Here is a 27,650-nt window from a genome sequence, read left to right as displayed (position 1 = left end):
CCTCAGTAGTATTTTCCAACCCCGCCTGTATTTAAATGAATAAAGAATCAACACAGTTCTTACCACACTCATTACAATTCAAATCAAATCAGTGCTTTTCTTTGAAATGTCTCAGGAGAGTAAACTTCCTGCAGATTCAAAATATCAGAAAGGCATTTTAATGAAATCCAAGTGAGTCCAATGAGTATTCAACAAGAATATACAATTTCATGAACAATTATGACACTTTCCTGGGAGGTGGAATGCAGTTCAGGGTGGATGTTGTTTGGGAAATGGAGGCATGCTGCTGTATTCCTTAGTGTTGTTAGGGAAGGCGTAGGTGTCGTTAGGGAAGGCGTAGGGGGTTGGTTGAAGAAAGCATTGATTGAGTTGTTGTTTTTTACTTTCTTTCTATAGGTTTATGGCACTACTTAATTTCACTGCCTGCTGATACACATGCAAATAGGACTACAGAGACACAGCATCGGAGCTGTTGATGTTTAACATGATGCTAATAATATAATAATACATTTTATTAAGTGCTTTTCATTTGATTAATCTCAAAGTGCATAATCTCCATCCCCTAACACCCTACATTAGCAGAATTTGAAAGAAAAAAAAACGTCTTCCTTTCTCTCGCACTGCCAATGGCACTCTTTTGGTGTTTTTTAATTACTTACTTATTGTAAATTGCGTTGGATTAAAGTGTCTGCAAAATTAGTTACATTGATTAGCCTTTCAACCTGATAAGCCTTTCCATTGCTACTGTTAATTGATTATTTTATTTAATTTATTCGGATCCCCATTAGCTGATGCAAAGCAGGGTCCAGGATTATTGTTATTATTATGATAAGATAATGATAAGTTAATCAATCATGTCTGTCATAGGGACTGCTCACTCTTACAGACCAATTAGTTTGAAGTAACTTGTATGCTGTCATTGCAGTGTTACAGGTATAAGACAAAGAGGTCATGAAAATGTCATATACAATTGCAGTTCACACAACTGCATGTCTATCTATCTGACTTCTTTTAAGATGCACAAACCTGTAATTGGGCCCAAATTTAATGTGGTTATTCATTTGATTATTGTTTACAAGGAGATCCTTGTACAGTAGTATGTTACTCTGAACTATGATCTGAGGATATCCACACGTAATGTCAAGATGTTACCTATTAAATGGCATCCTGCTTTTGCATCTGATCATCATATTTCAAATTTTATAAGCAGTTTAGTTTGGGTCTGGTTTTTAGTCTGAAATTAGTCAAATGATGCATCTGAATTTGCACTAGACAAATCTTATCAAAATGAAACATGCACACATTCAAACATGTGCCTTCCCTGTTCTAGTACCAATACATCAACGCTTCAGTGTAATTTCTGATCAGCATGAAAACTCAGCTGGAGGCATGTTATAAATGTACGTGCGGTGCAGCCATTCTGACAGATTGTCACACCACTCTACGAGCCTAAATCATTTTTTTTCAGATCATTGCTCTGAGAGGACTTGGTATTGGGGGTGGACACAGCAGGTGTGAAGTGGTGGCAAGCGTTGGCATTTAGCTCCTCACCCACTCAAAGCAGCGGCATCCTGGCGACGCAACTGACATTTGCACAAAGGGAAAAGGCTACGCAGGAGCATGACGGGTGATGCATTGACCGATGGGATGTCATCCACCTCCAGGACATGGATACAGTACACATCTGTCTGTGCTGTATGTTTGACCCCATTACTACAGTACCAGTGGAGGCTGGCGGAGGCAGAAATGGGAGGACGGGTTCATTGTAATGCTTGGAATAGAATAAAGAATAATAATGGTATCAAACACACATGGTTCTGTAGAACAGGAAAGATGCTTTTGTCACTGTCACCAAGTCACTGATGTGGAATGGAATGGACTTTATTTGTCATTGCTACAGTACAGGTACCAAACAACGAAATTTAGGAGGGGTGGCTCCCCTGGTGTTAGGAAAGGGAGAAAAAAAAAACACATTTTAGAAAAAGCATAAAAGCATAATCACAAGAAGGTAAGGAGCTGGTTTACATCAATAAAGGCTATGTACACAATCCACTGTACTATACTGCACAGATAGTCAACTAGGGTTGTCATATTGCACGTCACGTTATTTTAAAGTGACACAGTTTGCAGGCTTGAAAATGTACATGTTTGTGCCTCAGCACTAGCTGCCATACAATCCGTCCGGACTGTCCTGGGCCCAGAACTTAGGCCTTTTCTGTGTTCAGGGCCTTGGCGGCCCTGTGGTAGAAGCAGTCCTTCAGTCTGTTTGTCTTAGCGGCCGGGGTCCTGTACCTCCTGTTCGAGGGCAGCCTGACAAAGTGTACGTGCCCAGGGTGGGTCGGGTCCCTGGAGATCTTGGAGGCCCTCCTGAGACAGCGTGTGTTGTACAGCTCATGTGCAGTTGCTTGCATTGCAATGGACAATGGGTCATTCTCCCATCAATGCATGATTTAGTGTATGTGATAGCCCGATCCATACCCACGTAAATCTGTTTGGGATTCAGCTCAATATTTTGTGTGCACTCAAAAAGAACATCTTTATAGAGTACAGTAGCATGTATTAGAGAAGTATTTCCATGGAAGTATTGATACAGAATACAGTGTAACATAATTTCGCTATAACTGTAAAGCCAGCATCCATGCATATATCAAGTGGGTATACTGTACATGTAGACTTGCAAAAAAACTGTAGACTTGCAAAAAAGCAATTACAGTACCATGTCTGTTTAGGGTAATCTCAGCCAGCGGTTTATATGACCATATAATTTAACTTAAATTAACTATTGCCACTTCAAAAGCCTATACACATACTTCCTTTTAAAGTCAGGGTTAACTTATATCTGGGAATGCACAGTACAAAATATGTGCATACATTTTCCAGAGGTCCTGAAACATCTTTGAGATATCGTTCAAAAACCTATTGAAGCCCCAAGACCAGAGATCAAAGAGACCAAGTTTCCGAGTTTCCGAGGCCGAAAGTGAAAGCGGCCCGATCCATTCATGTGCAGATTGACACATTCCAGGGTCGATGGAGATTACAAGTTCAACATTGTGGCCATTATGAAAGCCATATCATTTTCCATTGACAAGCGAGAGGCTCTGGTTGGATGATTTATTCTGTGCCTTTACCATCCTTATTAGGCCTTGTAGCTGGAGATAGGATGAATATCGACTCGTCATGCCTGGGTTCAAAAGCACTGTCCTTATCAGCCATGGCGAGAAGTTATGAATGAATGAATGAATGGTCTTTATTGTCATTGCTATAGTACAGGTACCAAACAACGAAATTTGGGAGGGGTGGCTCCCCTGGTGCTAGGAAAGAAAAAAAAACTAAAAAAACAAGAAGGGAAAGGAGCTGGTTATAGATGATATCCTCTGGTTCAGGACTCTTTCTATGGATGTTATTTTATTTGGAGATTCACTGAGTTCAAGGAAAACTGGTCTACATGATCGCAAGTTGCAACCTCTTTATGACTGCAGGGGCGGGGCATGTTAAAAAAAAATCTGTTTGATGGTAATAACACATTTCAAAATGAACCACTTCAAAAGTAATCTAACATTTTAATTGTTCAAATATGTTTCTAATACACTGTTTTAAATTACTCCTATCTATCAGTTTAGCCTGAATATTGCACATTGTATTAGTGAAAGAGAGAAGACAATAGAAATCTCTGTCTATACAGTTTTGTTCATAGTTTAGAGAGGGTAGAAGCTCACACATTTCAATCCGGTCTTAACTATTCATGGATGAATATGGGACATGGTGTTTTTGGTACTGCCTTTAGGGCGCGACGCACATAATGAAGAAATCCCTAGCTGTCGACTTGGGGATCACTGAGAGGACAACTGAGAATAGCTTCCCTAGATAAAACTGGTCTCTTCCTTGGCCTCAGGGTTCCAATGAGGACGTCATGTTCATCTCGTTAAGAGAGGTTTCACACACATCCAAAGTAGTCACAGGAACTGGACAGAAAGTGCACTAACTGTAAGAAATACGGAAGGAATGTCCTGCTAAAACTGTTACGGCTAAACCACTGGAGCAGCATTAAGCATCTGAGATAGAGATAGACATTCCTCTTTTCTTCGGCGTTCGTCTAGTTAGCCCTTCATTATTGGCCTGTAACATTCATCCTGCTGCAAAGACGTTAGCACAGAAAATACGCCACTATTATCATCATGATGATAAATGCACACAGTAATGTTTATTGCATCTGACTGTCTGATGGCTTTTGATATTGTGTTGTGATTCAGTGCTGTGCTGCAGCGAGTTCAGTAAAAATGTCTTAGTTAGGCCTACTACGCGTGTGTATATCTGAGAGTTTGTGCATGTGTGTGTCTGTGTGAGTGTGTGTTTGTGTGTGTGTGTGTGTATCTGAATGTCTGTGTATGTGTGTATGTGTGTGTGTGTGTGTGTGTGTGTGTATGCATGTTTGTGTGTAATGATGTTTGTGTGTTGTATGTTGATCCCTCTCTGCTTGCGGGTGCTGTAAAACAACAATTACCCTGCATGGTAGATTTAAGAGAGTAATTACAATGTTCAGCCAGATTAAGATGGTTATTAACTTCCAGTGTTATACCCGGAGTGAATTAATCTGCTGGTTAATCTACCTGATCGGGTCATTTATTAACATTCTTTAAAAGTGACCCATTTTTATTGGAGCGAACTGTGTTCATTGACTTTCCAACATGTCACATCAGTATATGTGGAATTGTTCATAAAACAATAATGAATTTAATCAAGCAGCAGTGGAGAAGAGAAGATGACTGGCCCACTTTTAGACTGTAGGTAACCTGGAATGAGAGGATGCAACATTGCAAATGTCAGGTGGTCATGACACAGACAGAAAGAGAGACACACACACGCACACACACACACACACGTTCACACACACACACACACACACGTTCACACACACACACACACACACACACACACACACATCTACAGTCCTAAGTGACTGGGTGGCCTGACTATTGAACTGAAACCTCCCTGTTGTCGTGTTTAATTTAAGACAGAAGAATTGTCCATCTGGCCACACTGCCAAAGAACCCCAAATGTCATATCAGGTCATAAGTGAAGCAGCATGTGTGTGTGTGTGTGTGTGTGTGTGTGTGTGTGTGTGTGTGTGTGTGTGTGTGTGTACCTGAGCAGAGCTGAGTTGTCAACATGCTCAAAACACGCACACCACAGCAAGCCTAGCTAACATTTGAGGTGGAGATCAATAGAGTGACATGTTTATTTATTTCAACGTTGGACCAAAGCTTGGCGCCAAGCTGTTACTACTTTCCTAGATGACCAGCTTCTGTGCCATGGAGCACCTTGATAAACAACATGTGTATGGGTGCAATTAATAATCTTCCATGCTCTTTTAATGGGCCAACGTTAATTACTCTTCAGTCTTTCAGGATGATTCAGGTGTCCTTTGTCTGGCCCATGAAAAGGTGTGGATATGTTGTGACTAATGCTGTGTGGTTGACAGAGTTTTGTCACTGCTTTGAAAAACATTGTAGAGGCTTTTGTTATGGCCAAACAAAAGACATGTGCCCTGTGCTCTTTCTCTCTCTCTCTCTCTCTCTCTCTCTCTCTCTCTCTCTCTCTCTCTCTCTCTCTCTCTCTCTCTCTCTCTCTCTCTCTCTCTCTCTCTCTCTCTCCTGTCCTCATTATCTCATCCAGCTGGCTACGTGGGACTCAGTCCATGGTCTGAATGGCAGCTTGAAGGAGAGTCGCATCGAAAATGGCATGCAAGGAGTGACGGTCAAAGTAGTAACACTACTGGTAGGGAACGTTTGTACACAAAAGTGTTACTTACAGTAATTATACCGTAACACTAGACACACAGACATATACCGTAACACAGCCTATTGTACCTACTATTAGAGCTGCCTCGGGGGTCAAATGACCATAGTCTTTATAATGGGAAGCTGCTACTTACACACAAAGACCACTAGTTGGCACGTCTTGTAAATTAGCCTGCCTCCTACACAGAAAAACTGCAAAATAGCTTTATACTAGCTTATCCTGATGTGATTTTGAAAATGTAAGGATGGTAGAAATGTAAGACTGGTAGAACACACATATCGAGGAAAAGTCCTGAAATTTGATCGAGTTACTCACTTGGTCAAATGACCCTACCCATGGCTGTTCTAGTGTTAATGCTTTGAATTGGAAACGTACAATATGAATCCATGAGGTTCACCATATAAACAACAAGTGCAGAAATATCACAGTTGAAAAGATTGCTGATCCTGCTCATGCAACCTTATATTTTAACCAGTGTTTCAATGTGATGTTGCACTTGAATTTCCTAGGAGGATCCTTTTGTCATGGTGGCTGAGAACATTCTTGGTCAACCCAAGCGATATAAAGGCTTCTCTATCGATGTCCTTGATGCCCTCGCCAAGATCCTGGGCTTCAAGTACGAGATCTACCAGGTGGGGGACAGCAAGTACGGCACCCAGCTGCCTAATGGCTCCTGGAATGGCATGATTGGCGAGCTCATAAACAAGGTAAAGACTTCTATGGCCCATGAACCACCCATTACCCAGAGGTAGAAAAATGCCATTTGAGACCAGCAAGGGGAACCAACCAACAGGTTTTCTTTCCAGTTGGTTTCATTCGCTACTCATCCCTGACTGGGTTTGTTTCACCCTACAGAGAGCTGACCTGGCTGTGTCAGCCATTACCATCACACCAGAGCGTGAGAATGTGGTGGACTTCAGCAAACGCTACATGGACTACTCTGTGGGGATCCTACTGCGTAAGCCAGAGGAGAAGATCAACATTTTCTCGCTGTTCGCTCCGTTCGACCTGGCCGTTTGGGCATGCATCGCCGCCGCCATCCCCGTGGTGGGGGTTCTCATCTTCCTGCTCAGCAGGATGCAGTCACTGAGGGCCCAGAACCCCCCAGCGCCACACCAGCAGCCCCCTGCATCGGTCTCTAACTCTCTACATAGTGCTATCTGGATTGTGTATGGAGCCTTTGTCCAGCAAGGTACAGCAGACGTATCAACTCTACTAGGTTTTAATGTGAATAAATAATGTCCAAGGCTTACAAAATACTTTCTGTTGTAGTTTAAACTTCAAGGACCAGAGTATGAGAGAGAGGGATGTAATGACCATTTAACGGTGGGAAGTAAAACATAATTATAGGTGTAAATAAAATAGAATCTAATATTATAAAATATATATAATATATATAATAATAATATAAAGAAATAACTGAAAAAACAAAACATTCTGTGGTTAGTTGGCAACTAAGAGGATGTTTATGTTTCGAAAGCTTGAAAGCATCCAAGCATTTACTAATGCTAATTACCTGCAAAGGAAACACAGTTGTGTGTTTGCATCAGTGTCGCTATCACATACTGTCTATTGTAACATATGTACAGTAGTGATTGCATTTCGAGTTTGTTAAGCTCACAAGAGAACCAACAAAGGTGCCTTTGAATGAAGAAAGATAGAATATGTTGGTTTGGATCCAAGACTGGCAAAACGGGATAAATGACTACCTCAGCAAGTTGAACCTCCAGCTGCATCTATTACCACCTGGCAGCGTGCCCGTGAACCATTTTAAGCCTAACAGCAAGTGATTAAATCAGGAGAGCCACTGTCCTGTTGGTCCTCTGTTGGTTTTCAAGTGGACAGTTGCGATAGCACAGGAGAACAATGGCCTCACGCATGATGTTATAGTGCATTATGATTAGTATCAGTCAAGAGGTTGTGCCGGTTGCTCATGCATGTTAAGTTACTGGGATGTTGTCCAAATGTGACAGCAGCTGGGTGAAACCAGGAACAAGTCGGCAGCTGATCAAATGTTCAGACTTTCATTCAGAGAAATGTAAATAAATGTTGTTGAAAATCAACGACACACTTGCTAGTCAACTAACACAGCTTGATTTATGAGCCTGCTAACAATGTAAAGTAGTGTTATAGTTAACTAGGTAGTAGTGGGGATTACTCACCAAATCCATTGCATTGCAATATTTTGGCTTGACTAACGAGTGTGTCGTTGATTTTCAACAACGTTTTGGAGGTGTAGCATATACAGTATGTTTGCAGGGGAAATCTGGGACTGGTACATCATTGTACATAATTTTTGGGACTTTTAAATGAATAATATATAGCTGTTGATTCTTGAATAATATGACTTATAAATGCCTCATGAGCTTACTTCAACTGTCTTATCAGAATCCAAAATATAAGCTTAGGGTAATATGTAAGATGTGTGTTTAAGTGCTCATGTTAAAAAGTATTAATAATCTGATATGTGGGCCTCTTCTTTTGGGGGGAATATAACCCCAAAACACGGATGAATAGAATGAAACTTTTAACATCTTTGAAATGACCCTTCTCTCACCCTGTAGGTGGGGACAGCGTGGTGAGCTCCGTGGCCCTGCGCATCGTCATGGGCAGCTGGTGGCTTTTCACCCTCATTGTTTGTTCCTCCTACACGGCCAACCTGGCAGCCTACCTGACCGTGTCTCGCATGGACCACACCGTCCGGTAGGTCACACCCTCCACTCACCCCACTCCTCTACGCCACACAGCTCCACTGCCTCCACTCACCCCACTCCTCCACTCCTCCACGCCACACAGCTCCACTCCCTCCACTCACCCCACTCCTCCACACCACACAGCTCCACTCCCTCCACTCACCCCACTCCTCCACACCACACAGCTCCACTCCCTCCACTCACCCCACTCCTCCACACCACACAGCTCCACTCCCTCCACTCACCCCACTCCTCCATGCCACACAGCTCCACTCCCTCCACTCACCCCACTCCTCCTCCATGCCACACAGCTCCACTCCCTCCACTCACCCCACTCCTCCACTCCTCCACGCCACTCCCTCCACTCACCCCACTCCTCCACACCACACAGCTCCACTCCCTCCACTCACCCCACTCCTCCACACCACACAGCTCCACTCCCTCCACTCACCCCACTCCTCCACGCCACACAGCTCCACTCCCTCCACTCACCCCACTCCTCCATGCCACACAGCTCCACTCCATCCACCGCGGCATCAAAGTGTCAAGGCATTGTTAAGCCGGCAATCAAATCATGAGTGACGACTTTGGCTGCCCTGCGCGGACTCTCTAATGTCCTGTCCGCACTAAAGGAGACTAAAGAGAAAATCTACTGGGCAGTTCATTTGTTTTTATTTTATCCCATACACAATATATTACCTTTTCACAAGGGTTCTCTCCATCAGGTGTTTATGGGGATAAGGCTTTGTGAATGGTCAAGAAAGATAGTAGACTGTCGTTGTTCTGTAGCCTATTTTAAACAACGGAGGTTACATAATGATCATATGTCATCGCTGTGTTTTAACAATGTTAATTTGATAAAAGGGTTCCCTTATGAACCCATTATATTTTTGTAGCCACATAATTCATCAAAGATGAATTACGATAATTGCATGAAAAAATATGGATAGAAGATAAGGATACAGCTGAAAAACACAACTAATTTAGGATTGATTCATGTTTTCATTAAAGGTATCGAACACAACAAACGTGTCACCATATCTTCCTTGGTTTATTACCAGGGAATTGAGTTCTGGATAGTTAAAGACTACGTAAACCCACTTGCAACGCCAATATTCCAGGGTCTAATTCAGGTGTAATGGGATAACCCTATGCAGCAATGCTGTAGATTTAATCTCAGTTGCAAGATACCACTTGCAGGTATTGCCAGGGGGACATGTTGGAATTCAAGGTTTATGAGCGTGCCTATAGGAGTGCTTCATTGCCCAGAAAATCAAAAGAGCACATGCTTTTTTTCTACTTAGTCAACATGCTATTACATTTTTCCACATGTCCGTGTCAATATTGGGCAACAACATGCTTTGTTATATTGGCTACATAATATTTTCATTTGTAGTCGTTTCTATTAAATGTATAGCTGAATATACAATGGCAATATTGTTCTGCCATCCATCCATAATGTGAGCTCAAGAGTCAACAACAACATGAAACTGAAAGTCAGTTGACGTGTCAAATGTATTTGTGCAGGATAAACCCTTTTTTTTATAAAAGTACTGTTTCGCAACACTGGGACGTCAACTGTTTGATATTCCATTCATAGAGACACAGCCTCCTCCTGTAGCGTAGCAAACATGTAGAATCATTGTCTACACGCTCACTCTGTTGCCAGACACAAGTATACATGTAGATGGAACACACAGAAAGGCATGATGCTGGATTCTTCAAGATTACTATTCATACTTTGTTTACCTTTGGATCGGTAAATGTTATCCACCATTTATCCCCGCTCGATGCTATTTGCTCAGGTGGTGCTGTGTTGATGTTTGATTGTATTTGATTATGCTGATGTTGTACAAATGGTATATTTCAAGGATTTGGGATGAGGGGTGGTGGGAAGGTCAAGCGGTCTATTCACCTGGCAGCTTTCACTGCCATTATTCTCTTGTTTTCTCATTCTCTCAGTCCTATTCTCTCACTTTGTCATGGTAAAAATGCTACAGCTATGTAGTAACACTGTAATTACTCTCGGGCAACAGCATTGTTTTGTTCATGGGGATTTAAGTTTGTCTTTGTGATTGAACACATACTTATACAGAACATTTAATTCATTGTCCAATAGAACCGTAATGTTGTCTCTTCAGCATGTAGACTTCATGAAACATTAACAATGTCTCATGGACACAACTTTATCCTAGTCCAGTGTGAACTCTCAGTGTGAAGTCAGCTCTCCATTTGAATGAACCTGTTTTTTTGTTGTTGATTAGATTAGATTCAACTTTATTGTCATTGCAGAGTACAAGTACCAGACAACAAAATGCAGTTTAGCATCTAACCAGAGGTGCAAATAAAGTGCAAAACATGATATAAAAACATGACAATGATAGTGATAGGTACAGTATGGCATGTACGATAGTTTAGAGGTATATACAGTTATGAGCTATGTACAGTTAAGGTAGCGTATGTACTGTATGTAATGTACAGATGTATAAAAGAGGCTATATCAAAGAGGTATGTTGCCACACTCCCCCTCTGACCCACACAATAAGTGCCAAAATAATTCATCGGAAATAGCCTTTTCTGGCTCTTTTTTTCCCCTCACCTAATGTTTTTATGCTGTTCCAGTCTAATTGTTTATGACTGTACTCTGGGTGCACTAGGCTACAGAGAAACAGGTCTGTCATGCTGTTTATGACTCTAATCTCTGTCCAGTTAGATAAAAGGATGGCTGGATCAAGCACTGAACTCCTTTTGCCAGGATCTGAAGTCTCTTCCTGTGTTCTGATGCAGGGCAGTTTGATGTTCTATGAGTGAAAGTGCACCAACATTCAGTTGTTGATAGTGGTAAATAAAGAACAAAGAACAGGGATGTGCACAAGGGGCGAAAACACTGCTGCTTTCTCCTTCCACAAAGTGCCCTCCTGGATGGTGCTATTTTTGGATGGTCCTTCGCAAGAGCAAAGGTTTGAATGTCTTGTCAGTTGCTTTATGTGTTCTTTACCATTGAAATGAGAAGCACTAAACAAGTGTTTGCGATTAATGTGAAGGAGTTGGGAGGATTTTGGTTGGATTGGTTCGGTTTGGTTCTCTCTTGGTTCTCTTTGGAGAGGGTGTCAAGTGGTGTGGGCAACAGATTAAACACAGACTTGCTTCTAGGCTTCGAAAACCAAAACTGGCAAGGCATCAAAGTCACAATTATCCTGATTTTAAGAATATTAGTAGTTTTTTTTCGTTCTGTGTATCCTTGATCAGAGGATTATGTAGATCTAACCATCCTTGTTCTGAGCTGATCAGTATTCAGGGTCCAGGCAGTACCCCCAAAGACACTTTCGATGTCTGCAGGGTAATTGGGCTGCCTGCCGTGTACTTCTTATTTATATTTTGAATACACGTGTTGATAATGAGAAAAACATTCGAGAATAATAATAGAATTATTGATTGCATTTTGAGTAACCACTAACTTGAATGGCGGCCTCTGATTGGTTTGATTTGTATGGGAACGTTGACAACAACAGACTCACATATGGCAGTCATTTTATATTGCAACATCACAGTGCAAATGTGTTTTTTGATTGCAATGTTTAACATGCAACTCCCCAAGCTGCTTCTCAAGTGTATTCCTGGAAATCAAATCCTAGCTGACATTTTGAATCTTCATCAATGCATCTTTATATTGACAAAGGAGACTATTTATTTAAGCGTGCATATACAGTGGATATTTTATCCTCTTCTGTCTACTTTCTACTTCTGTTTACTTTCTACTCTACTTTCTACTCACTTTCTAGTACAAACATTATATTCAAGAATGTTAAAGTGTAGTCTTTAAAGCCCAATGCACACAGCGTGCGATTTCTGTTGCACGACAACATTCCATTGTTGTCATGAATGGAATCGAATTTTCGCCGTGCGATTAAAATAGGGGCCGTGTGCATTGGGATGCGATTTTCTCATAGACTTCCATTCAAACTTCAAAATGGAATGTTGGCGTGCAACAGAAATCGCACGCTGTGTGCATTGGGCTTTACATACTGTATATTGGAGACCATGGGAGGCTGGTGGAGGTAAAAACCAGAGGACAGGCTCATTGTTACGCATGGTATGGAATGTGAAAAGGTATCAAACACTCCATGCCATGAATTACAATGAGTCTGTCCTCCAAATTCTACCTCCACCAGCCTCCCTTGTTGGAGACCCACTTACAAGGATTTCAGTGACATGTACTCCAGACCTTTTGCCTTTATGGTGGTGATGATGTAGCATTCATAAAGCCTTCTATAAAAACCTTTATATGCATAATATCAAGTGTCATAATGCCCTACATAGGTTTACGTACGCTTTCAGAAGTGTTTTTATATAATGCAGCATTTACATTAAACATTATAACACCTACTCCATAACAACTGTCATAAGCATACTACTTTGCCTCTTACAACCACAAAACATTTCTGTCTCTGTTTTAACATATTCTGACCTCATTCTGCAATTATTGCCAACCTTGAAAAACAGATTGATCAACAAACAGATATTGACCAGAACATGACATGTATGTATTGATGTGGTGAAATGAGAGACATCATGGATAAAGATTCATCCCTGATACTGTACAGAGGGTTCTTATACCCTTCTGAGACTTTACCTTTGTCACACACAACAGCTCAGCTGCTATATTGAGCTATTACGTATTATCTTTTCTTGGAGTTTCAAATGGCCTGCATCAGACCCTGTAATAAACAACCCAGCAACAGGGAAAAATAAAGGGCTGATTTTGTAGGTTTTCTTTGTATTATCTCTAGATGTATTATAGAGTGTGCATGTGCGTGTGCGTGTGTGTGTGTGTGTGTGTGTGTGTGTGCGTGTGCGTGTGCGTGTGCGTGTGCGTGTGCGTGTGCGTGTGCGTGAGTGCGTGCCTGTCTGTCAGGCTCTGTTGGGTAAGGGCCCAATAAAAGTGACTTCTCTCTATCTATTTCCATTTGGTCACAGAGAATGTTGCTGTGCTTGCAGTCCTTTGGGGACTAGGCCAAGGCAGGCCAAGACAAGGCAGAGGCATCCATTTAAACTACCGTACTGTTTATCGACCTGAACGCATTAATATCACACTGACGTAATCCGATCGCATTATTATCACACTGACGTAATCTGATCGCATTATTATCACACTGAGGTAACCTGAACGCATTATTATCACACTGAGGTAGCCTGAACGCATTATTATCACACTGAGGCAACCTGAACACATTATTATCACACTGAGGTAACCTGAACGCATTATTATCACACTGAGGTAACCTGAACGCATTATTATCACACTGAGGTAACCTGAACGCATTATTATCACACTGAGGTAACCTGAACGCATTATTATCACACTGAGGTAACCTGAACGCATTATTATCACACTGAGGTAACCTGAATGCATTATTATCACACTGAGGTAACCTGAACGCATTATTATCACACTGAGGTAGCCTGAACGCATTATTATCACACTGAGGTAGCCTGAATACATTATTATCACACTGAGGTAACCTGAACGCATTATTATCACACTGAGGTAACCTGAACGCATTATTATCACACTGAGGTAACCTGAACGCATTATTATCACACTGAGGTAACCTGAACGCATTATTATCACACTGAGGTAACCTGAACGCATTATTATCACACTGAGGTAGCCTGAACGCATTATTATCACACTGAGGTAACCTGAACGCATTATTATCACACTGAGGTAACCTGAACGCATTATTATCACACTGAGGTAACCTGAACGCATTATTATCACACTGAGGTAGCCTGAACGCATTATTATCACACTGAGGTAACCTGAACGCATTATTATCACACTGAGGTAGCCTGAACGCATTATTATCACACTGAGGTAACCTGAACGCATTATTATCACACTGAGGTAACCTGAACGCATTATTATCACACTGAGGTAACCTGAATGCATTATTTGATTTGAGATTGTTTATTAAGGTAAGCCCCTTGAGAAGAATCTTCTAATTTTCGAGGGGGTCCTCACATATAACAATACAAACATAATAGTAACGCATAACAAATAACAATACAAAGCACCTACACACACACTCACACACACAGCCCGTCATCACTCTACAACCCACCACTACAACCCAACCGCAATATATAGATGCAAAAGTCAGATACATACATAATATATTATTATCACACTGAGGTAGCCTGAACGCATTATAATCACACTGCAGACTCTGACCTAATACTTAAAGCAGTGCATGCCGAATCCTAACATGAGACCTGTGTGCTTAAATACAGTATATTATTATTGACATCAATGCTTGATTTGTATCGCACATCGCCTGAGTTATATCACATATTGGGTTTAAACCCTCACGAATATCCACAAAATATGAATAGTGGTCTCTCAGGTGAATTAATTTACATGCATTTGATACTACTAATGAGTATCAAAGAGTCTGGACATTGATTTTGTTCAGAGCACAGTTCGTAAAAAAATGCATGTATTTTTAATTCCAGTCTTACCCTAAAGGCAAGTGAAGGGGAGGCCTCGGGTCTACTGTCAGGATACCGTTTTTAAATTCTGTATTTATAGTATTGCAACCCTAGAATTTATGTCCATATTTACTGTAAAGTATAACATTTGGGGTGCAGTATATCGAGGGAGGTTCAGTATTGCTTTTAAACACTCGTATAAACCAATCCTGTTATAGAAATGGACATACAGGACGATACAATAGACTACCTGGCATGTGCAATTAGCCTGAATGAGGACAGACCAATAGACATGTATCATTTGAACCTATCCTGAATTCACTCACCCCAATTAAGGAAGCATCTGCTACTTAATGCAACATGTCCAACAGTCACCACTGTATCTCTTGGATATGAAGGTATTAACATACTATACCAAGTAGCAGTGTATGAGACCATATTATGCCCACCTTTCTGACAGCCATGATATAAACCAATGGCAGCAGTCCATAGTGACTGTTTAGTCAGGGATTGCCCAGAAACCCACCATGTTGACTGACAGATACTGTGTATAGTTTGATACATCAGTTCCGAAATGCTCGATAAACTCTGAGAAAAGCTCATACAGTAAATCATTTTCTTTCTTTTCTTAATCACGGTAATGTATTGTGAGTGACAGTTGAAGGTTAAAGCATAGCTACCCTTTAATAGTATTTCACATCTTTATCTCTATTACATTTCCCAGATTGACAGGTGGCTGGCTTGACTGTCAACTAATGATAGTGTGCATTGCTTACTGACAACTTGTCGTAGGAGACGGATGCATTGTAGCTATATGGGCTCTTGTACTGCTTGGTCCCAAGGGTAGTGCCAGTACTAATATACAGATTCATACAGTATACATGTTCAATTTATTGTTAATGCATACAATATTATGTGCACAACATCTTTTCATTATAAAGCCACACTTTGGTAACCAAGTAACAAAGTATATAATCTAGAGGCAGTCACTGGTAGAATGAATAGCTTAATTAAGTTGCACACTTGAATCAGAAACCTTTCACAACGACACAATGCTTTGAGTTACATTATACAGTACTCGGTCTCATTCCAAGTGCTGTCAACACTCCCTCTAGTTTGAAAGTTAATTTGGTATGGTTCATTGTTTAAAAACGTATAAAAGACTTATAAATAATGTGACATAATTCTGTCAACTTGTAAAAATTATAACTATAATCTTAACAATAAAGTAGGTTATGAAATTGTTTTACCCTCAGTGCATGACAGAAAGTTGATGTCCTTTTGTTGCTCATTTCTCTATATATATATATTTGAGAGATGGCCTTAATTAAAAGTCAGGCTTCCACACATTCAGAGTTAAAACAACCTCCCTTTACCCCTCCTCTTACAGCCCTGTCCCTCCTCCGGTGTTTACAAACTAATACGCACACAGTTAATTAGCATATTATTACTTCCTGTCTGAAGATGTCTATTAAGCATGATGTCCTCACCTCCCTGGGGTGCTTACACAGAACAGTGAGTGGAAAACAGAGCACTCTATATTCCTTCTGCTACAGCTGGCCCACCTGCCAGGCCAATCCTACAGACAGACAGCCTCCACCCTCCGCCCCACTATAGCAGCCTACCTCTCACATACTGTCCTTTACTTTACTTTACTTTTACTGCATCTCCATCTGCATAACTGCATAACTCCATCAGCCAAAATCAAAGCCAGATTTATCCAAAAAACTATCTTAAAATGTCAATTATAGATGCCCTTCATATTCTACAGCATGCCCTGCACAATGGGTGAAGAGGACTGCACTGTTGTGACTATTCCACCATGCAAGCTGAATTATGCCCATCTAAAAGATATTTGTAAGAAAACAAACTGTCTGTCCTTGATATAGAAATCCACTCTGTGTTTCATGTTTTTTTCCCCCCCCCCCCCCCCCCCCGTTGCTCTTCTAGGACGTTCCAGGACCTGTCGAAGCAGATGGACGTAGCCTACGGCACAGTGAGAGACTCAGCCGTCTACGATTACTTCAAGACCAAGGGCACCAACCCGCTGGAGCAGGACAGCACCTTCGCAGAGCTGTGGAGGACCATCAGCAAGAACAACGGACTTGACTACTCTGTGTCCAGCCCCTCTGAGGGCATCCGCAAGGTGAGGTGGTAGGGAGAGATGGAGTACTGTTGGTGTGTGTGTGTGTGTGTGTGTGAGTGTGTGGGGGAGAGGGGGAGGGGGGGGGGGGGGGGGGGGGTTATTGGATTATTGGCTATTTTATATCTCAAGATGCCAAATAATCCTTTGTTTAGGGCCTGTTGACCCCATAGGCCATGGGTATGCTGATCGCATCTGCTGTCGATGAACAGATAATGCTACTGTAATCTGTCCTGGTAACCTTTGTAACATCAAAACATCATTGTGGTTGTTATATGTATATATATATATATATATATATATATATATATATATATATATATATATATATACATATATATCAATAGAATACAATTAACCATATTAAGGATGAAAAGAGAGAACATGATCATTTCTCAGAGTTCACACAGATAACCCAAAACGGCCCAATATTCATAGTTCCACAGTTTTTCAAGCCAATAAATCATGTGAAATAACTCTGACATCTTACTTTCTCTAAGGGCTAAGTGTATTTTGGCAGCTAAATTAGGCTGGTTAATATCATAAACAGCCTATGATACATTTCTGATAAATAATTATACATAGCCCATATGTTCGGCAGTGATTTGCATGAAGAAGAAGCACATTTCCCTCTTCTTCTCTTGTTTTTGTCTGAACAACTGCCTACACATTTGAATGTGTGTAATTGCAATGCCTTGTGTTTTCCAATACAATAATTTTCAATTATCTACCAGCATGGAGACATTCTGGTGAAGTGATGCAGTCATTGGTATTTTTCTGTCGTCTTTGACTTTTTCTGATGCAAAACAATGGCCTTGTTGTCTCATGAATCAGTGAACTGAGCCAGCAGATGTGGGCCTATTTTGGTTTGTCAACAAACAGTGTGAGGCTTTGTGACTAACATACGGCTTTGCTGCTTGGCAATACCTGGGTCTTAAAGAGAAACCAGATCAATGTCAATGGCAGAAAAATACAGAATAATAGCACTGTATGCTGTATGCAATCAACCGTAAGGCCTCCCAAAAGGAAGTGACAAAGGTACGGCAATAGATAGCAATTACAGAATTAGAAGAACACTTAGTTTGATAGTAACTCTGGTAAGCAATTAGATGGGAGCAACATCAACAATCAGATCTAAGAACCTTTGAGGTTAGACAAGACGTAGCATCTGGATCACTCTAATGCGTCATGGTTGTAACTGTGTCACTTCACAGACAAAGAAAGCACCGTATGCCTTCTTGTGGGATATGGCCGTGGTGGAGTATGCTGCCCTGACGGACGACGACTGCACCATCACTGTCACAGGAAACAGCATGAGCAGCAAAGGCTACGGCATCGCCATGCAGCACGGGAGCCCCTACAGAGACCTCTTCTCCCAAAAGTGAGTAACTCTGAAGTTATACTCTGAACATACAGAAAATTCCCGGGATGTATGGTACATACATACTTGCATTCATACATAAAAAAACAGTACATACTATGCATACTATGGATTTTTATTTATTTCTTTATTTTATTTCTTTATTTTTATTTTTTACGGTTAGTGGAGGCGATTTTAACGGTTAAACAGTTAAACGTTAAAAGCATAAGAACAATTGTTTAATTCTGTATGTATTCTGACTGCTTGTCGCCGACTTGCACATTTGACCACTAGATATCAACTTTTTTTTCAGGCAAACCACAAACCAAAAAACGATTTTAATGGTTTATAACATGAAAGCCTTTTAACATGAAAGCCTAAATGCGAGGGTAACGCTCAGAGCGCATATGGGATAATGGCCCAGATTTCAGGCAGGAACAGTTGGTGTCTTTTGAGCACCACTGTTAGTTTATGAAGACAGCTCTGCTCGCCCTGTAGCCTAATGATGAAGCTCTTTCTTAAGGCCTACAGTACATGCTGAATAATAGACTATTTTCATTCATTATGTTTATCTCCGATTACCCAGTTGTACATACTGTAGGTGATTAGTGAAATGGTGAGGCAGCCCACCACTCTGGGAAAACAACAAGGAAAATGTGTGGTTGCACTTAAAGTCAGTTTAGCAATGCATCTGGCCTTTAGGGAAATAGAGTAGAGAATACAGAATGCAGAATAAAGCTACCTGTGCTGTGGGCATCATCCTCTCTGTTCAGCTGAGTTCAAGAGGAGAGGTGGACAAACCCAGACCTGCTCTGGGCGGCAGAGAGGCTGTGAAATGCGCTTGAGAGTGGGAATCTGAGGGGGTATGCGTGAGAAAATACACTGTTTATCCGACTGCATTTTAGGGAGGCAGGGAGCCAATATTCGGTTATCATAAAGAGACAGTTTGTTGCGTTATTCTTTTTACAATATGTATCACATTTTTTCATGCCAAATTCATATTCCTGTGGTTAAACAAAGATGGGAAAATGTACATACATAAAATGTACATACATACAGTACATTCATGCATACATACATACATACATACATACATACACAAATAACCGCCTGCCTGCATACATACATACATACATACATACAAACATACAAACATACATACATACATACATACAAACATACAAACATACATACATACATACATACATACATACATACATACATACAAACATACATACATACATACCTACCTGCATAGTGTACATGCATGCACTCACTGTTTACAGTATCTGCACCTGTTCACCTCTCCTTCCCCTTAAGCATCCCTTCATCTCCCCCATCACCTTGAGAACTATCCTAAGTGCATATGGTTTAACACACACCTACTTCGACTCCTAATGACTTTTTCTGCTTCATAAAAGCCTGAAACATAATCACTGATGTCTGACGGTGCCTGGGGGAATTGAGCGCCGTAATTGGCTGTTAGGTCATTGAGTGGTTATGCTCTGCCATTTCAGGACCAGGAAACGAGAGGTCCACTAATAATAGCTGGTTTCCCAGACACAGATTTAGCCTAATCTTAGAGTAAATTGCATAAAACCTGTAGCGCTTAAGTCTCAACCCATTTATTATACCTGTGTAGCAACACTGAACTTGTAATGACAACATGAATAACTGATTAGTAATTGCATCGTTAACACAATGCAATTACTTAAGTACTAGATGACAACATGTTAGAGTATTGCTAGACTGTGAACACCATTATGACACAGGTGTACATTCAACGTAATTTAAAACATGTGTACTGTACACATTTTGGATTGTTTAAGAGTAATATCCATTATCCTGTGACCATCCTCTCAACTCTGATATTAGTTTTGATTACTTCTCCAAAACCATCCTTGCGGAGCATCTCAATGTGTTTGAAGTACAGTACAGGATCTTTGCTTTATATCCTTTTTTATGTTTTATGTTTTTATAATATCAACCCAGATTGCAATTAATAAGGTAGTTTTATGTTCCATCTGAGTAGGTTTATGAAACCAGCCATAATGCATCACTGGTGCTCACTGGTGCCTTCATCAGTCCCACTGAAGCTCAGGACTCGGTTCATTGGTCAGTTTCGTGTTCTCTCTCTCAACCTTCTCAAACTGATCCCATTGCAAAGGTAACAGATGCTGGCAGACCATCAGAGTCTAAATCTCAACATAATCACACATATATATGTGACAGCAGCTGGTGAAACCAGGAACAAGTCAGCAACCAATCAAATTGTTCAGACTTTTATTCCGAAAAATGTAAATAAATGTCAACGTTGTTGAAAATCAATGACACGCTCACTAGTTAAGCCAAAATATTTCAATGCAATGGATTCGGTGAGTAATCCAATGCAGGAATTACTCACTGAATCCATTGCATTGCAATATTTTGGCTTGATTAGTGATTGCAATATATATATATATATATATATATATTTTTTTTTTCTATTGCAATGCAATGGATTCGGAATCATCATGGATTTTCCTCAAAATGATACCCACTCCCTCAGTTTTGAGTGCATTCCCACACATCTTACATTGATCCTTCTCAGGTATCACTGTTCATCGCAACAGCATGTGGTACAGCAGAAGACGGGAAAATAACCCAACTTCACAACCTGACTGGATTACCATTCTCATCCATAGATTTAAAGGCAGGTCTTTGGATGGGACAAAGCAGGACATGAATCAAGTTTTCCATGCTTAGATGAGGTTTGATCTGGACTCTTATAGGCCACATGGTCTATCCCTGTGATAAATCACCACAGATCAGTTGAGTGGAACTCGTAAAGCCTTTTATCTCCTCCTGGATGTGCTCAGTCAGAGCCATGAGTGTGCTCAGTGTGCAGGGATTCAGCTAGGAGAGGGGCAGGGTTACGCCAAAGACAGAGATCTTAGGTAATGATGTTATGCCTAGCATCCCCACAAGATGATCATGATCATGATGTCAGGAATGAATATCTCTAGACCAGTGCTGACCAATAGTATGTACGGAGGGATTTGTAACACATCTGATTCAAGCAATCCACAAATCATAATCTTCAACCACAATTTTGATCAGTGAAATCAGGTGGGCTACTGCTTGGTTGGAATGAGAGCCTGCACAAACACACACACACAGGCCCTTGTGGATAAGCTTGGCCACCCCTGCGGTGTCGCTACAATGGCAGCACAGTCATGGATATGTGCTGGGAGACAGCTGGGAGGCAGCTCAGGGGTAATAACAGCTCCAACCGCCATGTCATCTCCTCTACAGGGACCGATTCATCTTACTTGCTCCGTCCCCGTCTTATCCCATCATCATCATCCATTTCTCTTCCCTCTTCCCGTCTTTCCATAACTACTGAAATTCACCATGCGCTGCTTTTTCTTTTTCCTTTTTTTTTTTTTATCTCTGCAGTGATGGGTAGTGTTTGCCCACGGGGCAGTTCCTGATAATAGCCTCCCCTTGAAAACCTGTTCCTTTAATTAAGCAGTTTTTCACAATGTTTATGTTGAAATAATTTCTGCCGGAGAAGGGTCACAAAGGCGATATTTAATAGAGTTTGCTGTGGGAAATTCAATTTCTTGAAGGCATAATATGCCACAATATTCTTAAAATGTGATCATGTGGGAATGGTCAGAAAATGTGTTTTTCTCTTTTTCAAAGGTCCTTAGGGTTTATAAGGTTTTAATGGACCTTACAGTAAATGAAAAAGCCTAGCATTTGACAAGTATTTGATTTCTCTCATTGCCCAACTTATTAAATGACATGAATACAGTCTGTATGGACCTATCCGCAGTGGTTATATCCTTTTAATTAACTAGCGACATGTAATCCCTCTAAAGGTACATCCTGTTTTGAAGGAAGCAGAGGTAGAACAAGTGTATCACACACATCCTCTCCTCCTACAGGATACTGGAGCTGCAGGACAAAGGAGATCTGGACATCCTGAAGCAGAAGTGGTGGCCCCGCACAGGCCGCTGCGACCTCAACAGCCACTCCAACGCCCAGCCGGACGGCCGCTCTCTGAAACTGCACAGCTTCGCCGGGGTCTTCTGCATCCTGGCTGCAGGGCTGCTGCTGGCCTGCCTGGTGGCCGGCCTGGAGATGTGGTGGAACAGCAACCGCTGTCGCCAAGAGCAGCCCAAAGAGGTGACCGAACACAGGGCCCGGAGGACAGGGCAGGGGGAGGACACTGCCACACTCTACTTTAAGGATCCAGCCGCAGACGCAAGCCCCGATCTAGTCGAGCTCCAGTATACGCAGCTGTAGATTGTGCTCTGATGAAATCAAATTTGGTCCCCACCACTCAACCCCCCTCCCCTGAACCCCAACTCTGACACCAAATTCATCTGTTTTGTATGGCATACTTTAATTCTTACAGTCTCCGATTATTATTTTTTTAGCCCTCCCACCCCCCGGATAATTTTCTTACTAATCTATTTTTAACTTGATTATTGGTATTTTTTGGGAACTATAAAAATAAAAACAACTTTTTTCATTGATGTGTACATACATAATTAAACTCCTTGAACAGCCCTCCGGATAATAAATAGCTGGATCAAGATAATTACACCAGTCTCACACAAACATAGCTAAACAAACAGATTTCAGATGATGCTGATTCAATCTCTAATCACCTTACCCAGTAATTTAGAATTTAGTGTAACCAGTCAATAACTGTATTGAAATATTTTCATGAACTAATTTCCCCATGGTTTTCGCACATTTGTATACACTTTGGAGGAACCATATCTACTGTAGCTATGTACAGAAAACTGACATAATGGCATAGATACACTGTCTAAGGACCTAACACCTATTTTTATTTTAACACCTATATATTATTTCAGTATGAATCCATTTATCTAATTTATATCAAAGCCAATCAGGAAAAGGATAGGTTTGAAACCCTAACCCTAAAAAGTAAATGTTTTATTGTAAGCTCCCCATTAGATTTTGTTTGAAAAAGTCCTTAAACTGCCAATAATCAAGAACCATTGATACCCGCAGAGTTCCTCAGATATGTTTACTCTAAACACATTCAAAATTCCTAGCAAACACCTTTTTATGTTTTCACTCACGTTCAATACCTTGTTAAGTGCCTGCTAAGCTTATTTAACTTTGATTATACAGTACCTCATTATCAGTTCCCTTAAAGCCTTTCTTAAGAGTTAGATCTACTCGAGACACAGTGATGATGTCAACATGCATACAGACCTCCTCCATGAGAGAGACTCCCCCCACTGCATGTGACATAGGACAGGAAAGGCTTGATATGGATCCGTAAATTAAAGTGTGAGCAAAAACAGGATGCTTGCATGGGTCTGTCTGACTGTCACCACAGCAATAAGAGCCACAAACATCTGCCCCCACCCAGTCCATAATCCCTAGTAATACACTGTGTGACGTCTTATTGCAATTATATGTCAATGTGGACATCCGTTTCTTATTCTTGACTGTTTATGATCTCGTGCAGGTTACTAAGGATTACAGACTGGCAAGGGTTTCTGGTCCATTGACATATAATGACATAACAACTGCTTCATCGGAAGGGAGGAAGGACATTTGGACAGAGAGAGAAAGAGACTGGGATGAAGCAGAAGCTATTGACACAGGTCAGAATAGAAGCTCCTCTAAGATCTGATTTCTGGTGCCGAACCAAACGGCACACTATGTCCCACTGGGGGCCTGGGGGGGCCATCTAAAACTCCACTAACCATCTCCCATCATTGGCAGTCCTCCTAGTTTCTGATTATTCTTCTTCTGTTTCTCCCTGTTTTGGTCAGTTATTTTGTAGTGTATGGGTGCATGGTGAAGGGCCTGTCTTACTCTCACACAGTAACATGGTACAGGAAATCAGAAGTGTAATAAGAAACAGATGATCTATGAATCACATGATTATGATCGCTTATGAATGGTGCTTTCTATTACACCCATACTGCATTTAACATTTACATTTACATTTTAGATATTTATCAGATGCCTTGTCTAAGTAAGCGAATCATCTATACATCAGTCATGATAAGAAAAACTAATGTATGCTAGGACCAGGGGCCATTGGCAGTCACAATGCTAGAAGAACAGTAGAGAAACTGTATTATAACTACAGTCATTTTACATTGTTGTCAAGACCTTTCAAGAACTGAACATGATTGTCCCGAAAAATGCTAATTTGCAATAGATAGGTCCGCTAGCAGCACCAGCATTTAGGAATGCCCAACCTACAAGGTCCCAGCGAATCTTGAGTGGGTTCTACAGAGAAGTCACATAGACATGTTATAAGCATTCATAACAGCTGCCTATAACAGCCCCTATAAATGCATTCACAATGCATAACACAACAGGTGGTTTATAGAACATGGCACAGATTATGCTTGTCACACCTTAGCATATGGATATGAGAACCTTCATGGCTGATAACCTCCTTGTGTAGCAAGGCCACTTTAAAAACAGCTTATTCACGTCCACCCCAAAATAAAAACGGTAATGTCAGACCGCAAGGATAGAGTGGTTTTGTAGTGATGCTTTAAGAGCTGTTTTTTCATTAGGGAAGCAATCCCCACTGCACCACAGTTGTTATTTTTCCTTCATTTAAATCAACACACTGTTATTAAAACACTGGTGGAGTTTGATTTGAGCCATTTGTTTGTTTAGGCATTCTGCCAATGCGATGTGATTAGAGGCATATTTGAATGGGGTGTCAGTCTGCTAAAACAATAGCCTTAGCTGTGATGTTTTAATTAGCTATGAGAGTTTTTATGTGACAAAATTGATACTGTAGTGGATTACTTCCTATCAACTATGTGTCTGCTGATAAAGACTCCGGAACAAATCCTGAAGGCTCAACTTCATAATGAAAAATATGTAGATGAAGCAGATGCTTCATGCATGTAATAATAGTTTACATACTTCTATCAAGAGAGATTAAGTGTATTTTCATCCAGTGCACTAACTAGCATAATTAAGGGCTTCTCCAGATAGTCTTTATGTTGTGCTTTAGTTTTGGAGTTGCCGTTGCACAGTGTGCCTTTGATAGGAAGTTGGCCTTGAGAAGTGAAAGAGTGAATGATCTACTGGAGAGTTTGATTGAATCAAAGTGCTTGTGAATGCTTCTGTTGATAACGTTTTCAGACTTTCAGACTTCAGACATACTGTAGTTTTAATAATGCATATGTCTTTATGGGTGGTGCTGTTTAAGACAAATCAATCCAGCACAGTCGTTGAGTCTCAAAGTCCGTTTTTCCACCATTTGGGTTGTTATTAAAAAGTTGTCTTCAAATGCATTCAGACATAACAAATGCCATCGCTGTGTAGATGTCAAAGATATAGAAATGGTTAACTAATCAAAAGTATTCATTTTCCCAGTGCAATATATTCATATCAAAACTTTCTTTCCTGTGTAGACTAGAGTATGTAGAATAGAACAAGAAATCATCTTCTGTCAAGAATATAATTTCTGATTATTTTAATCCATTCCAAAACATTGTTTTGTTTTGTGCTCCATTAGTGGCATCTTAACATTGCAAAATATGGTGGTGGTGTATGTACTGTATGTAGAGTTCAACATGGATTCCTGTCTCCATAATTCAGTTGTTGACTAATATCATTGTGCTCACCGTTGAAACAGACCATTGCTGGAGCCAGGCTATATCTATTGTTTAAGACAATGTAGCATTTATGTAGTATCAGTGTGCAGTAGCTTCTCCTAATTGGCTAGTGATGTCTGCTTCACTGTAGTACTTCTTGTCCTATTTTTTACGAAGTCATGATGTAGCATAACAAAGAGCTTCTCAGTTATTTCTTAACAGGTATGCCTGACTGCAGTTGTACGCAGATGCAGTACCTGTTGGTCTCAGCAGTTAGATTCATTAAAGTTATTGATATGAAAAATCTAATCGATTCCTCAGGCTAACATCAGTAGGTGATTGAGAGGTTATAACACACACTGTTAATGTGACACTTTCATTTATTACCTCAACTTTAGATTTTACATTTAGAATCAGCAATAACTGGGGGTCAGTTAGTAAAGACAAGGATGTAGATTTAGTTTGGCTCCAGAATTTGTGTTTTTGTCAAAGATTTGACACTCCCTTACTAAACATCAAACTTTCTACAGTATGTTTACCGGCCAAGTTTGATTTCAAGGTGCACATTCTATACACCTGTTACCCTAAATTAGTTTGTTTCACCTCAATTCCAATTGGACATTTCTCAATCCGCATGCTGAAGTTGGTCATACAAAGAGGCTTGGAAAAAGTCGAGAATGAAACTAAATGCATGGAGCCTGAGGACCCCCTGGGTGGGAACAGCCAGTCTCAGCCTCTGTGTCCCTCCCTCCCCCTCTCTCTCTTGCCCTCTAGGACAAGGAGGTGAATCTGGAACAGGTGCATCGGCGTATGAACAGTCTTATGGACGAGGACATGGCGCACAAGCAGATCCCCGGCCCGTCTATCGAGATCTCTGCGCTGGACATCGGCAGCATGCAGCCCAGCCAGCAGCTGGAGTCTGTTCGGGACTACCCGGGCACGGGCCTGTCTGTGAGCACCTTTCTCCCCGGGGAGGGCCATCATGGGGTGGGCCGGACCCTAGTTCAGGGCCCTGGCAGCACCCTCCCCCACCCCCTCAGCAGCTCCACCATCCCCTCCATTCAGTGCAAACACAGGGCCCCCAACGGGGGCCTGTACCGCCAGAGTCCCGGCAAGACGCCCATGCCAATGTCATACCAGTCAGTACCCGGAGGACCCATCCCAGAAGCCATTGAGTCCACCCACAGTACATCCATCTAATGTCATCTCAAGTCACTCCACCTCCCCCTTACCTGATTTTTGTGGGGGATGGGAAAAAAAAGAGGGGGAAAAAAGAGAAAACTGTACAAAAGAAAGAAATAAGAGATTTTTATTACTTGTTCAGAACCAACGTCGTCAAGGGAAACGCTCATTTTTCTTGTATATATTTGTAAATACTGAGAGAGCGAAGTGAGGTAAAAGTGTATTTTGAATATTCTCAATTTTTGAAGTTGAGTTATAAAAAAACAAAATGAGATAAAAAAAAAAGTATATAAAAAAAACGACTGTTTGAATGGCTTTGTAAATTTTGTTCTATATGAATAATGACGCAAATTCATTGTGATTGTTTTCTA

General features: G+C 41.0%; 1 protein-coding gene across 1 annotated transcript in view; it reads left to right on the top strand.

Moving 5' to 3' along the window:
* The window catches only part of grid1b (glutamate receptor, ionotropic, delta 1b), a gene marked incomplete at both ends in the record, with an annotated part of 249,991 nt that extends 222,694 nt beyond the window's left edge, over positions 1-27,297 (top strand). The window contains 8 exons of the mRNA XM_080541692.1: positions 5,674-5,775; positions 6,309-6,506; positions 6,655-6,991; positions 8,364-8,502; positions 16,935-17,130; positions 18,342-18,508; positions 22,420-22,660; positions 26,872-27,297. Coding sequence (XP_080397818.1) covers positions 5,674-5,775; positions 6,309-6,506; positions 6,655-6,991; positions 8,364-8,502; positions 16,935-17,130; positions 18,342-18,508; positions 22,420-22,660; positions 26,872-27,297 — 1,806 coding nt within the window. The remainder of the gene's footprint in view (positions 1-5,673; positions 5,776-6,308; positions 6,507-6,654; positions 6,992-8,363; positions 8,503-16,934; positions 17,131-18,341; positions 18,509-22,419; positions 22,661-26,871) is intronic.
* Positions 27,298-27,650: the final 353 nt, after the last annotated feature.

The sequence above is a fragment of the Nansenia antarctica genome (genome assembly GCF_963989245.1).
Source record: "Nansenia antarctica genome assembly, chromosome: 11".
NCBI lineage: Eukaryota > Metazoa > Chordata > Actinopteri > Argentiniformes > Microstomatidae > Nansenia > Nansenia antarctica.
Note: the sequence above shows the minus strand (reverse complement) of the source record. Positions and strands in the feature narration are given on the sequence as shown.